Below are 14407 nucleotides of genomic sequence, written 5' to 3'. Positions count from 1 at the left end.
CCACCCGCCTCGGCCTCCCAAAGTGCTGGGATTAGAAGCGTGAGCCACCACGCCCGGCCTTCCCTCAGACTTTGAATACAGTCATATTACTCTCTGGAAGAGAAGTATATGTATTTTTTTTTTATATGCAGTATGATTTAGTTTAATGTATTAATAATACACTTATGCAAACTCACCAAAGTATTCCCAGTAGTTAGTAAATTCCTAATTCAAATCAAGTAATACAGTTCTCTGAGAGGCTAGCATCTCCATATCTTCCATCTTTTAAATGTAATTGATACTTTTACTTTAATCTTGCTTGTTAAAATTATTCTGTTAGCTATTACCTGGTGTAATAGTTCTTGTTTACTGAAAAATAATTTTCAACACTCCATAAATCTGTTTATTCTAAATTTCGGTTTTAAGCATAGCTAAGAAAGTAATTACTGTTACTGGAATTCACCTGATAAACTATGTATAATATAATTCATTGCAATATCACATTAAATATCAGTTAAACATGTGTTAATCATAAAGATTTTTGTTATTAGAAAAAGACCTTAAATGCTTGGCAACCAATTCTAATAAAATTTTTTTTTCTCTTTATAGGAGAGTTAATCTTGGTCTATCTGGTGTGAATATATTATGGATCTTTGGCGAGTAACAGGTCATATATTTAATTCCAGACATTTGGACTTTTATTTCACTGAACCAGAAGTCAAAACTAAACATCTCTGAGCCACCGACTCTTCTGAAATAAAATACACATGTGTGTATGTTACAGACTTTTTAGATTTAACGAAAAAGGTAGCAGTTATGAAATGTCATTGTAAAAATATGTCCCTGTGTCTTCTATATCAAGAGACATTACCTTTAATTTTATATTGCTTTTCAGAAATTTCAGGTGACTATAAAACTGCAACCCTTCAGATTTTTATTGACTCAAAACAGTGCCATTCCCCTTAATGAAATAGATTTTGAGGTTTTTTTCATTATAACACCCAAATGAGAATCATCTACCTGATCCTTGTGCCACAAAAAATTTTTTTTCAATCTTTTTTTTTTTTTTTTTTGAGACAGGGTCTCTGTCACCCAGACTGGAGTACAGTGGCACGATCTTGGCTCACTGCAACTTCTGCCTCCCAGGCTCAAGCGATTCTCCTGCCTCAGCCTCCTGAGTAGCTGGGATTACAGGCACGCACCACCACACCCAGCTAATTTTTATATTTTTAGTAGAGACGGTTTCACCATGTTGGCCAGGCTGGTCCCGAACTCCTGACCTCAGGTGATCCAACCACCTTGGCCTCCCAAAGTGCTGGGATTACAGGTGTGAGCCACTGCGGCCAGCCTCAGTTATTTTATTTAATAGTATAAGTACTTAGAAAGTAAGAAAATTGCTGATTTAGTTTTGTTTTGTTTTGTTTTTTAATGTTTCCCCAGCGTTCTGCAAGTTAGGCCAAAGCCCACATTCAAAGAAATGAGATTAACTCTTAAGTAATGTGTTAAGTTTACATATATTTTAAAATATTATTAAAGGAGGTTTGACAGTATTGACATTTAAAAAGTCAACACTTGGATTAACTTTAGCTGGTAGTATTAATTTGGGTTTTAGTTAAGAGTCTGAGGACATCAAGAAAACTGTTTACCACTTTGGTTTTAGCAGCTCAGTTTTACTATTCCATAATGTGTTATTTTTAAAGTTCTCTTTTTAAGATCACAGTGATATCCTGTTTAAATTTTTAAAATATGTTCAAAATATCTGGAGAGAGAGAAGTTACCAAGTTTGTATGTTTTGTTTGACTCACCATCTTTATTTTCTGTATGTATATGTAGTAACTGGCAATTGCGTATATTTTCTTGATTAACATATTAGAGACTGCTTCCATCATCTTATGTAAATCTGGAAACAGCTGAAACTAGTCTTTTCTGAAGAACTGTATGTCAGTATTACTAGATGTGCATCCCATTTTGTCATTGCCTCAGACTTTGAATATAGTCATTACTCTCTGGAAGAGAAGTATAATTATTTTCTTTTTTTGTTATATGCAGTATGGTTTAAGATCTAGTAATAGTACACATATGTAAACTCACTAAAGTATCACCAGTAATTAGTAAATTCCAAATTCAAGTCAGTACAGTTCTGTCTTTGTAAATTCTGTCTTTCAAAAAGTTGTTCGTGTTTTTAAAAGTTGATGTCCAAAGGAAAGGAGCTTCTTATCTTTTAAGTACTTTCGGTGTATGTTAAATATTTATTTGCTATGATATTCTAGAAGAAAATATCAAACATGTTAAATATAAGAACATGTTAAAATTTAAATTTGCTATTTCAAAAGTTACTGAAGATGTCTTGGAATAACAGTTGTTATGCTGTTAAACTATATAGTTGCATACACTTTATTAAAAGCACTATGGAGAAAAATTTTAACAATGCATAAGACAAAAGGTCTTTTTTTCTTTATAGGACTTAGCTTTTAGTCTAAAAATTCAAAGCAATAATATTTTATTTTTAAAGTGACTAAAAAAATACAGTCTACAATAAATATATACATAGGGATACACACTTAAAAAGATGTTTTGTTTGCATACTATTAGTAAGTCTAGTGTGGATTACTGTACTCTGGGTAGCTTTCCTATATTAGCTTTTCTTCCCAAATATTTGAGCCAGTTTGTACTTAAATATAGCTTTTATTAAAAAATACTTTGGTGGATTCATTTGAATTCACCCCTCAGGAAGACAGTGCACTGCAAATAAGGCAATTTTTTTAGTCCTTGTGTTAAAATGAATAAATGTCTACTAATATCTCTGATCAAATGTTATTTACAGGATATATGTCACAAGTTTTTCTTTGATTGCTTGACTTCTTGTGGGATCAGATCCACTAATCCTCTAGATTACATTCACTTCATCATTTATCCTTTTCTTTGTCTATAAATATCATCCTTAAGCCAGATTTCTTTTAAAGGCATGTTAGGTATTCATAATTTAGTTTCTACTGAGACATACAAATGTTATGTTGTGTGGCTTTCTCAAACTAAAATATACTTGACACTGATATTTTATATTTTAACAGTAAAGACACGCAGCATGTGGGGTGGCACTTTCTTTTTCCTTTTTTTTTTTTTTCCTTCTTTTTCTTTTGAGATGGAGTTTTGCTCTTACTGCCCAGGCTGGAGTGCAGTGGCGCAATCTCAGCTCACTGCACTTGACTCACTGCAACCTCTGCCTTCCAGTTTCAAGCGATTCTCCTGCCTCAGCCTCCCAGGTAGCTGGGATTCAGGCTCCCGCCACCATGCCCAGCTGGTCTCGAACTCCTGTCCTCAAGTGATCTACCCACCTCGGCCTCCCAAAGTGCTGGGATTACAGGCGTGAGCCTCTGCACTGGGTCCCTCCTGGGAAACTTTAGAAAATGCCTGTGTCCCACTCCCAAAGAGTCTGATCTTCATATGGGGTGTGGCTTGAGCCTCAGGATTTTTAAAAAGCTTCCCAGGTGATTCTAATGTACAGTCAAGAAACAGGATGGCTGCATGAGGGTTGGTAAGAAAGTTCAAATGAAAGGATCAGACTGACAACACCTGAACACACAGATCGCCCTTCACTTTGGAAGTGGGACAAAGTATTTTTAGTAGAGACGGGGTTTCACCATGTTGGCCAGGCTGATCTTGAACTCCTGGCCTCGTGATCCGCCCACCTCAGCTTCCCAAAGGGCGGGGATTACAGTCATGAGCCACCGCACCCAGCCCTTTCTAGGCAGCTTTGTAATAGAAATGCACACATTGAAATGCACACATTCCTCAAAGGTCAGTCTTTGGTCCTCTGATTCACTGTATATGATTTTCCTTAGAGATCTCATTCATTCCACTTCATTCATCACCTCTCTGCCTTTGATTCCCAAATCCATCAAGCATAGTGTCTCTCCTGAACTGTAGTGTTGATTTCCATCTACCCGTCAGACATTTCTGTTTGGATATTCTGTGAACCCCATGTGTGAGACTGACTTCACATCTGCTCCTATCAGCTTCCTCTTACATCCCTTTTTCTGTTCATTGTACTACCAGTTGCCCATGCTCAAAATTCTGGTGTTATCTTTGATTCCTGGAGCTCCCTGGATCCCCAATCCAATCAGGCAGCAAACCTCATCCATTCTTTCTTAACAATGTCTCTTGCAGCTGTACCTTTTCCATTTCTGCCACCACTATGCTCATTTACACCCTTATCAACCCACACAGGACTACTGCAGCAGCCTAGTTAATCTCACAGCCTTCGAATTGTTGCCATGCTTCCAGATTTTCCTATTCATCCTGCACATTCTCTTCAAATTCATCTTCCTAGAACACCTGTTTGATCATTTCATCCCCCTGATAAATTCCTTAGCCTGACATTTAAAGCTCCACACAATCTGGCCCCAACCTGGCCTCATGCACCTAAACCCTTGGCTCCAGCCAGTGCAGGCTGCTGCCTGCTTGCTGGGTTCTCTCTGTGCTGCTCCTCATCCTGATCACTCTCTGGGGATGCCCCCTCTCAATCTACTGTCTTCCCCTGCATTGAGCCTTCACTCTAATTAAACCTGCTATTTGGAGCTAGTCCTGACCACTCCAGATGGCAGTCATTTCTCCCCTTGAGCGATTAGATCTCTGCCCCTCCTTTGGCACTCAGCAGCTACATGAATGGATTCAGAAGTGACTTTTAGTCAAACAGCAGGTCCTCGTATCTTGTCTCATCCTTGCACAAGAACTGAGTTTCTTACTAGTCTGAGCTGTGCTGCTGTTCAAGTATACTTGTCAATGGTTAAAACTACTTTTGGGAAAGCCTCCTATATTAGCTTTCCTATATTAACTGTTCTCCTCCAAAGGACACCTTTTGATCCCTCCAAGCGCACTGGCTTTCCTTTTGTGGCTAGACCTAAGGAGGAAGCACTCCTGGGCCTGGACAGCTGCAGCAGGGGGACTGCTTGAAAAGTAAAGGTGTTAGGAAAATGATGAAACTCCTTCCAGTGCTTCTGGGGGTCTTCCTTAGTAACCTGGGGGTGAAGGCACTGCACTTATGTGCAGCAGCACAACATTGTCCCAAATGCTGCAGGGACCAGTGGTGGAGGCCAGAAGGGATTGGCTGGCCTACCTGCCCTTCTGGGTGGCTTTAGTCACAGCTGTCCCTGAACCGTGGATGAGGTCAAAAGTCTTCAAGGACAAGCAGCACATGGCTGGGCTCTCTGGCAGGAAGGCTTCAGGGAAGGACCCATGCGGGGCTTTGTCTGCCCAGTTAGAATGAGAGGGCTTTGTACAATCAGCACCCATGCCTCTTGGACCCCAATGACACTGCCACATCTCACTGGGTAGGCCAGTAGCTTTTTGCTGGGTGTGCAGGGTTGTTAGGCGTTAGCTCCGAGCCGCATTATAATTTGATCCCTGGATGTTCATCAGTAATAACATTTTCACACTGAACTGCATTGACCTGGGATGGGACAATTTATGAATTCTACAGAGGCGGCACCTCAGTGGGAGTTAGGAAGGAGAGTCTAACAGCAGGATGGGTGTGGAGAACAGCGCCGCAGCCCTGCCACCCCACAAGGGACAGCAGCAACCCTGAGGATATTTCTTAGCAAATTTGCATGCAGAGAGTCCCAGGCACTACTGTGGATGAGATTTGTATGTAAATCCTTTTCTGCCCCAAACCAAAATATTTCAAAATCAATCTGGCTAGAAGAGCCACTGGCCTCAATGCATTGAGCATTCAGTGAGAGGACTAAGCTCTGTCATTAAATGGGGCAGGACAACTAGTCTTTCAGACTGATTATTTATTTATTTATTTATTTATTTATTTATTTATTTGAGATGGAGCCTCGCTCTGTCACCCAGGCTGGAGTAAGGTGGTGTGATCTCGTCTCACTGCAACCTCTGCCTCCCAGGTTCAAGCAATTCTTGTGCCTCGGCCTCCTGAGTAGCTGGGATTACAGATGCCTGCCACCACACCCAGCTAATTTTGTGTTTTTTAATAGAGACGGGGTTTCACCATGTTGGCCAGGCTGGTCTCAAACTCCTGACCTCAAGCAGTCCACCTGCTGGAATTATAAGCATGGGCCACTGCACCCAGCCCTACACTGATTTCTGATAAAATAAGATGGGCTGGATGCAGTGGTTCACACCTATAATCCCAGCACTTTGGGAGGCTGAGGCAGGAGGATCACTTGAGCTCAGGAGTTGGAGACCAGCCTGGGCAACATAGTGAGACCCCATCTCTAAAAATAATAATAATAAGTGATAAGATACTCTTCATACCTAGAGGTAACTGAGAAACTCAAAGTGAAAATAATGAATGGACTGCTTTTAGGTGAAGGAAAAAAGAACAAATTAGTATAAAAGTAGGAAATGGCCCCTTTGGCACTGTAAAGCAACTGTCTTGTCCTTGGATCACACTGAGCTACAGATCTTCATGGCCTTGACACCAACCCACCCCAACTGTGCTAGCCCAGCTTTGCCTCCTGCTCCCTCTGTCCTTCCCTTCCCGAGACCTGGCCATTCATTCCCCAGTCATAGACAGTAGCACCCTTGTATCCTGAAGGCTGGGCTTTCTGGTATACCAAGAAAACACAGTCTCCTTCCTTTCCCATTTCTACACTTGAAGGAAAAAATAACAATCCTGAATCAGACTCTGCTTTCATGCACTGCATCCCATAGGAGGAAAGTTAGAAGGTGGTGATCAGCTCCACTGGGGGCAAACGTTGTTTTCTCAGGAGCAGCAGCCAGGCACGATTCTCTCCCAAACACAGGCTGTGGAGATTGGAATCAGGCAGCTCTGTGATAGTTTTGGCCCAGAATACAGGCACCAGCTTAATGAGCTCCACCTCCAAAGAAAGGCCCCTTGTGTTCCTAGTGGGGAGGAGTGTCATCCACTGGACAGCCTAAGGAGTCCCCTGACTCGGGAAAGATTTGGCAGAGGGAAATCTGAACCTAAGCTGCCAGGCCCCAAACCTGTCGGTTTGAGGTGTTACGTGACTTCCATCTCAAAATTAAATTCATTATGACACTCTGCTTCCAGTTGAATGGTCTGCATGAATTCTTTAAACAAAGCACCCCAAAACCACAATAACCATTTAGTACCTCTCTCCGTGGGCCAGAAATTCAGACAGGACACAGTGGGGATAGCTCCTCTGTGTTCCACAGTGTCTACAGGTTCACATGTCTGGCAGTTGATGCTAGCTACGGACTAGGAGCCTAACTGGAGATATTGGCAGAACACTCACACTTGGCCTCCACACAGGGCCTGGGCTTCCTTATAACGTGGTGGCTGAGTTACTAGGGCCAGTGTCCTGAGAAAGGGAGAGAGAGGCAGAAGCATATTGCCTTTTATTTATAACTTAGCTTTGGAAGTACCATGTTTCTTCCACTGCATTCTGTTGGTCAAGGCAGCTACAAAGAACTGCCCAATGTCAGAGGGAAGGAACATAGACCCTACCACTCAATGGAGGAATGTGCCACATCACACCATGTCGGGTGGAACGTTTATTGGTGTGACCATTTTTGGAAAATACAATCTGCCATAATGTGCAGTGCCAAAATAAAAAAAGAAAAAATTAATGCTCTTTGTCTCATTGATCTCAGGAAAATTTATCTTAAAGTATTCAACAGAAACAAATAGTTATGCCTAAAGGTGTCCGTCATGAGTGCTTATTCATTTATTTACCCATACATCCAATTTTTTTTTTTTGAGACAGAATCTCACTCTGTTGCCCAGGCTGGAGTGCAGCGGCACAATTTCTGCTCACTGCAAACTCCGCCTCCTCGGTTCAAGCAATTCTTGTGTCTCAGCCTCCCGAATAGCTGGGATTACAGGCGCATGCCACCACACCAGGCTAATTTTTGTATTTTTAGTAGAGACAGGGTTTCACCATATTAGCCAGGCTGGTCTCGAACTCCTGGCCTCAAGTGATCCACCTCGGCCTCCCAAAGTGCTGGGATTACAGGCATGAGCCACCGCACCCAATCAATCCAATAAATATTAATTGAAGTATTTTGCCAGATGCTAGCAATACAAAGAAAACTTAAGATCTATCCTTCTTTCTTTCAAATAGCTTCCAGTCTATGATCGCTAAAAATAAAACCCATCCAAATGTCCAGTAATAAGATGGTTTAATAAATTCTATGTAGGCCAGGCACAGTGGCTCACGCCTATAATCCCAGCACTTTGGGAGGCCAAGGCAGGCGGATCACCTGAGGTCAGGAGTTAGAGACCAGCCTGGCTAATATGGTGAAACCCCCATCTCTACTGAAAATACAAAAATTAGCCGGGTGTGGTGGTGCACGCCTGTAATCCCAGCTACTCAGGAGGCTGAGCCAGGAGAATCGCTTGAACCTGGGAGATTGATGTTGCAGTGAGCCAAAATTGCACTATTGCACTCCAGCCTGGACAACAAGAGTGAAACTCTGTCTCAAAAAATATATAACAAATTATATGTAAACTCTAGGAGATACAATCTTGAGATGTTATCATCACTTAAGGACTTTTATTTTGACCTCTTTGAAAAGACTACGTGGAAAGATGGGGGAAATGTTGGATAGAAGTGAAAACAAATCGAAGTTGTATGTCTACTGTGATTACAATTATGTAAAAATATGCATGCATATCACCAAGGACTAGAAGAGAATATCCAAATGTGAACTCACTTGTTGAAGTGGGAATATGCATGATTGTCCTTACGTTTTCTTTTCTTTTTCTTTCTTTCTTTTTTTTTTTTTTTTTTGAGGTACTTTTCAATGTATATTGCTTTTATAATTGAAAAGTTCCAGAAAAAATAATGTGGTGCAAACAAAATTGTACAGGTCAAAGGGAGAGAAAGTGCCGCTGGGTGGGAAGCTGGCCGGAGACACTTCATTTAAAAGGTGACATTTGGGCCAGGTGCAGTGGTGGCTCACACCTGTAATCCCAGCACTTTGGGAGGCCCGAGGTCACGAATTCGAGACCAGCCTGGCCAGCCAACATGGTGAAACCCCGACTCTACTAAAAAGACAAAAAAATTAGCTGGGCATGATGGCTCACGCCTGTAGTCACAGCTACTAGGGAGGCTGAGAGAGGAGAATCACTTGAACCCGGGAGGCAGAGGTTGCAGTGAGCTGAGATCGCACCACTGCACTCCAGCCTGAGTGACAGAGTGAGACTCCATCTCAAAAAAATAAAAAGGTGATATTTGGATTTCCGTAGGAGGAAGAAGCAGGCAGCCAGACTCAAGACAGGAAAGGAAGAGATGTCTTTAGAAAACTGCAGAGAGGCCAGGCACAGTGGTTCACACCTGTAATCCCAGTACTTTGGGAGGTCAAGGCGGGCGGATCACCTGAGGTCGGGAGTTCGAGATCAGCGTGACGAATGTGGAGAAACCCCGTCTCTACTAAAAATACAAAAAAACTAGCTGTGCATGGTGGTGCATGCCTGTCATTCCAGCTACACGGGAGGCTGAGGCAGGAGAATCGCTTGAACTCAGGAGGCAGAGGTTGCGATGAGCCGAGATCATGCCATTGCACTCCAGCCTGGGCAACAGGAGCGAAACTCTGTCTCAAAAAAAAAAGAAAACTGCAAAGAATCCAAACTGAGATGGGTTTAGAGGAGCATGGGCAGACAGGACTGGAAGGAAGAGGGGGCTTCAGGTGCTGGACTCAGGATTTCTGACCTTACTCCGAGAGACTCTGGAGCCTTTTGAGTACAGCATTAACTGAAAGAGTGCTGAAGGAAGATGACCGACTGCAGTCCTGAAGAAGGGCAGAGCTGGAGCAGCTGAAGTTGGGGAGACCCACGAGGAGGCCCCTGCAGTCATCCAGGGCCTGGACTGCAGAGTTGGCAAAAAAAAAAAAAAAAAAAAAAAAAAAGACTGGAGAGCATTTGTGGAAGACAAATGGTCACAACTTGGGAGCTCAGTGCGTGTATGTAGGTGACTGGGAAGAGGGTGGCACAAATACCAGCAATAGAGCAATGAGGAAGAGGAACCGGTTTGCAGCAGAAGAGAAATTTTAAACGGGTTGCATTTGAGCGGGTTTGGAACATCCACATGGAGATAACAACAGAGAGTTGGAAATGCAAGTCTGAACCTTAAGGAAGAAAGCTCTACTTTTGGCAGAAGAACTGGAACGTATCTCCTCTTCCTGGAGTGCCTTTCCCTCAACTGTCTCCTTTCCGGTCCTCAGTAAGGTCTCTGCTCAAGTATCCCTTCATGCCCTTTCCTACAATGGTGCCCGTGACACACACACACCACCGCCCTCGCCCTGCTCAGTTCTTCCTCTCTGCACCTACCTGAGATTTTGCGTATTACCTGCTCCCCTCCTCGAGCATCACCTTTAGAGTCGGTACACTAGTCTCAATTTCCTGTTTGAAAAACTGAACATTAAAAGGCAACCATGTCAAGAATATTCAAAATGAAGGCTGGGTGCAGTGGCTCAGGCCTGTAATCCCAACACTTTGGGAGGTGGAGGTAAGTGGATCGCTTGCACCCAGGAATTTGAAACCATTCTGGGCAACATGGCAAGAAGACCCGGTTGGGGTGGTGCCTGCCTGTAGTCCCAGCTACCAGGGAGGCTGAGGTGGGAGGATCGCTTGAGCCTCGGAGGTCAAGGCTGCAGTGAGCTGTGATGGTGCACTGCATGCCAGCTTGGGTGACACAGCAAGACTCTGTCCCCCCAAAAAAGATGAATCAATTAAGGAAGTGCATGGTGAGAGTTAGAGGTTTCAAGGGAACTGATGAGTCCTCCATCCGCAGCAGTGACCACACCCAGAGTCAGGTGGAGCCAAGGCTCTGTGGGCTTATTTAGACATCCCCTGCAGCGGCAGACTGCTGTTCTTGATTCATAGCCATCCTCTTCTTCCTCTGTGTTAATTCTTAGCTGGACACGGCGAGGATGGTCTCGAACTCCTGACCTCATGATCCACCCGCCTTGACCTCCCAAAGTGCTGGGATTACAGGCGTGAGCCACCGCACCCAGCCAATTGATTCATCTTCTGTCCCTTTCCCAGGCACTGGAAATGAAAAGTTCAACATTTCCAAAACAGAGCAAAAACATTGCAGACACGTCCACAGTGCTGCTGGAGCAACCCTCTAAGTATTTTTAGCCAGCAACAATTAGGTAATTTGCAAGAGACCCGCAGCAAAATGAAAATGCAGGGGCCTCTGTTCAAGATAGCCACAGCAGGGCATTACACCTAGCACGGGGCTCTCCTCACGGCCCATGAGAGTGCAGCCTGCAGGCCTGTGAAGCCAGCTCTGAGGCCCACCCCACACCGCACGGACAGGCATGGTTTATAATATGAAGCACCCCATGTCAGTAGTGTTGGCTTTTCCAGCTGCTTCAAGTTTTCGGTGAGATTTTGTCCTCGTCACAGCTCAGAACAACTTAGAAGTGGTCTTGGAGATCAAATAGTTGGACTGTCTTGTTTCACACATGGCCCAGAAGCCCAGAGTGGGCCTGTGGGTGCCCGGGCCCTGCTGGTGCTGGGGTCCAAAGCCTTTCTAGAAGCATGGCCTAAGGACGCTGCCAGGAGGCCCCCTGGCGGCGCTGCAGGGGGCTTGTTTCCTCCTGGCTTTCCCCCTCAGGCTGGCTCCTCCAACCCTCCCTTGCACCTCCTGTTGCCTGCTTGGGTCAGACTCCTCTTCCAGCCTCTGGTCAAAGCGGAGACAAGAGGTCACGCCATTGGGAGGGTCACAGGAAGGCCTGATGGTGGTCTGACAAGGGAGAGCTGGGCCCCTGCGCTCTGATAATCCCTTCCACAGCCATCTCCGTGCTGAGGGCTGTGCCCCTTGGCACTGAGATGCATAGAGAGCTTACGGGAGGACTTCCTGGCTGGGCACAGCCTGCCAGCCAGGTGCCAAGGACACCCTGATGGGAGCACAGGACAGTCCTGGCGGAGGCTGGAGCAGGAGGTGACAGGCTGGGTCGTGGGGTTGCACAGAGCAGAGGCAGCAGCGAGGCCAGATGGCCTGGTCCCGGGGAATGGGCAGGCGCTGAGGTGTCAGATGGACACGCTTGTCCCTGAGGGCAGGCAGACGACGCGAAGCCAGGCAGAGGAGAGAGGTGGGATGAGCACGCGGGCAGCCAGTCACGCATGTGGTCCCCAGGCAGCTGCAGACACTGCGGGCCCTCCTGGACCTGGACTCCGGGCCGGGCTGCGCAGCTGGCACTGGGAAAGGTGCCAGGGCTCCTGCGGGGCCTCCCGAGGAGGGGCAGGGAGCCTGGCTCCTCATGGCCACCTGCTCCTGGCTGGAGCCCAGAGCCGGCTGGTATCAGCCTTGGGCCTGGCTCGCCTCCTGGCTTCTGACCAGACCTGGCCCTCCCCACCACCCACCAAGCCCCTGCCCGTCACCCCCCGTCCCCACCACACACTGAGGGGTTCTGGCTCCTGAGGTGCTGAGAGCTGTGAGCAAAGCAGAAGCAGTCAGGTCCCATGTCCCCTTCACACCCTGGCAGCACTGCCATGGCCTGGGACAGCCCCCAGGCGGAGCACACAGCCCAGGCCAAACACGCACCCGTGGAGAATCTGGAAGCCCAGGCATGAGAAGCTGCCTTTTTGTCTCACATGAAGACGCTGCAGGCCTGCCAGGGATGCCCCAAAGGCTCCAGGGCCACACCAACACAGCTGTCCCTGCCTCTCTGAGGACATGGAGGCCGATGACCACTAGTTTCCTGTAACATAGGGAGTTGTGGGCAAAAGAAACGCAACTGTTTCTCACCTGTTACCGTGGGCTCGAGAATTGTGAGGTGTTTGCCAAGTGGCCAGGGCATCAGCCCACGGTGCCTGGGTGCCCACAGCCCTTGACCAGCGGACTCTGTGGCCCCTTTCTAGAAGGTGCTTTGCAGAATTGACTGCCCCTCTCCTTCCTCCCCCACGCATCTCCCTGAGCTCTGGAGAGAGGGCCTGGCAGGGCTCAGGTGGAGGGAGGCAGGGTGGCCGTGGGCAGAGAGAGGGCCTGGGACCCACGAGACCATGGCAGGCCGAGGCCGGTGCCTCCCTGGAGCTGAGGGAGACCCACGGGCCCGCGAGGGGGCTCTGTGCCTAAACCCTGCCCTCCCCACGGGCCGCTGCTGTTGTGCGCCTGGACCGGGGCAGGAAGAGGGAGGAAGGTCAAAAATGGCCTCTCCTTCCTCCTTCCTCCCTCCTTCCTCCCTCCTTCCGGTCCCGTGGCTGTTCAGGCACTGGCTCCACTGACTTTTCTGAGCTGCTGTTTGGAGCCAGGCGGTTCCCCGGTCCCAGCGCCAGGCCCAGCCTCTCCGCGGCTGCGCCCGTGGCCCCAGAGGCCGGGGAGGCTCACACCCCTATGGTGGTCACTTAGGTTTGCCGTTCTGCTGCCAGAAGCTTCTCTGCCCTGGCTGGGATGGGGAAGGAAGAGTCGGTGTGGTCTGGCCCCGGCCCGGGCCTCTGCCCGAGTGCCCCCCAGGGAGACCATGGCTGCCAGCGCACCAGGCCCTTCCCCGCCGGAGCCACTCCCCGTGGGGACCGCAGGCAGAGTCTGCTCGGGTAGCCCAGTGGCTGCCACCCCTGGCTGAACTCTTTTCTTGCCCGCATCCATGTTCTCCGTCTGCAAAACGAGATCAATAAGCCCTGGCTGGGAGTCAGGGGGCCTTAATCAGGGACCTCTGCTCCTCTGCACAGCACGGCCCGCAGGAGGCAAGGACGCAGTTTGTCTCTAATGGCGAAAACCGGCTGAGTGAGCCACTGTCAGCTGCTGCCCGCGCTGCCTGCCTGCGTGTGTGGCAAACGTGCACTGCCTGGAGTCACAGTTCCTAAGTCCCTGTCACAGACTCCCACCCAGGCCAGGGGGCAATGGGCCTCTGGTGGATCTGGGGAATGTGGGTGCAGTGTGTGGGTGTGGTGTGTGGTGCATGGTGTGTGTGTTTGTGTGGGGTGTATGTGGTTTGTGTAGGTGTGGGGTGTGTGGAGGGATGTGAGAGTGTATTTGTGTGGTGCATATGGTGTGTGCGATACATGTGTGGGGCTGTGTATATGGTGTGTGTGTTTCTGGTTTGTGGTGTATGTGGTTGTGTAGCTCTAATGTGTATGTGTGGTATATGGTGTGTGGGAGTTAGGGTGTATGGGTGAGTGTTGGATGGTGTTGGTGTGATTTGTGGTGTGTGTGGTTTGTGATATATATCTGTGGCTTGTGTGTGTGTGGTCTGCAGTGTGTGTGGCTTGTGGTGTGTGATGTGTATTTGTGTGGTGTGTGTTTGTTTTGTGGTATGTTTGTGTGGTTTGTGGTGTTTGTGTGTGATGTGTGTGTGGCTTGTGGTGTGTGTGTGAGGGGGTATGCTGTTTGTGGTGTTTCTGTGATGTGGATGGCTTCTGGTGTGTGGTGTGTGTGTTTGTGTGATGTGTGTGTCTTGTAGTGTGTGGTTTTTTATTTGTGGTGTGTGTGTTTGTGTGATGTGGTATATGTGGCTTGTGGTGTGTGTGATGTGTGTG

General features: G+C 47.1%; 1 protein-coding gene across 7 annotated transcripts in view; it reads left to right on the top strand.

Annotated features, from left to right (window-relative positions):
- Window positions 1–2421, top strand: part of TMEM209 (transmembrane protein 209) — a 42532-nt gene extending 40111 nt beyond the window's left edge. For all 7 annotated transcript variants that reach the window (XR_012432849.1, XM_074035983.1, XM_045388361.3 and 4 more), the window contains one exon: window positions 589–2421. Coding sequence is in view for 6 of the 7 variants with exons in the window: in XM_074035983.1 (XP_073892084.1) it covers window positions 589–643 (55 nt within the window). In the remaining variant the exon portion in view is untranslated. The remainder of the gene's footprint in view (window positions 1–588) is intronic.
- Window positions 2422–14407: the final 11986 nt, after the last annotated feature.

The sequence above is a fragment of the Macaca fascicularis genome, chromosome 3, assembly GCF_037993035.2.
Source record: "Macaca fascicularis isolate 582-1 chromosome 3, T2T-MFA8v1.1".
Lineage (NCBI taxonomy): Eukaryota > Metazoa > Chordata > Mammalia > Primates > Cercopithecidae > Macaca > Macaca fascicularis.
This window is presented reverse-complemented; position numbering and strand designations above follow the sequence as displayed.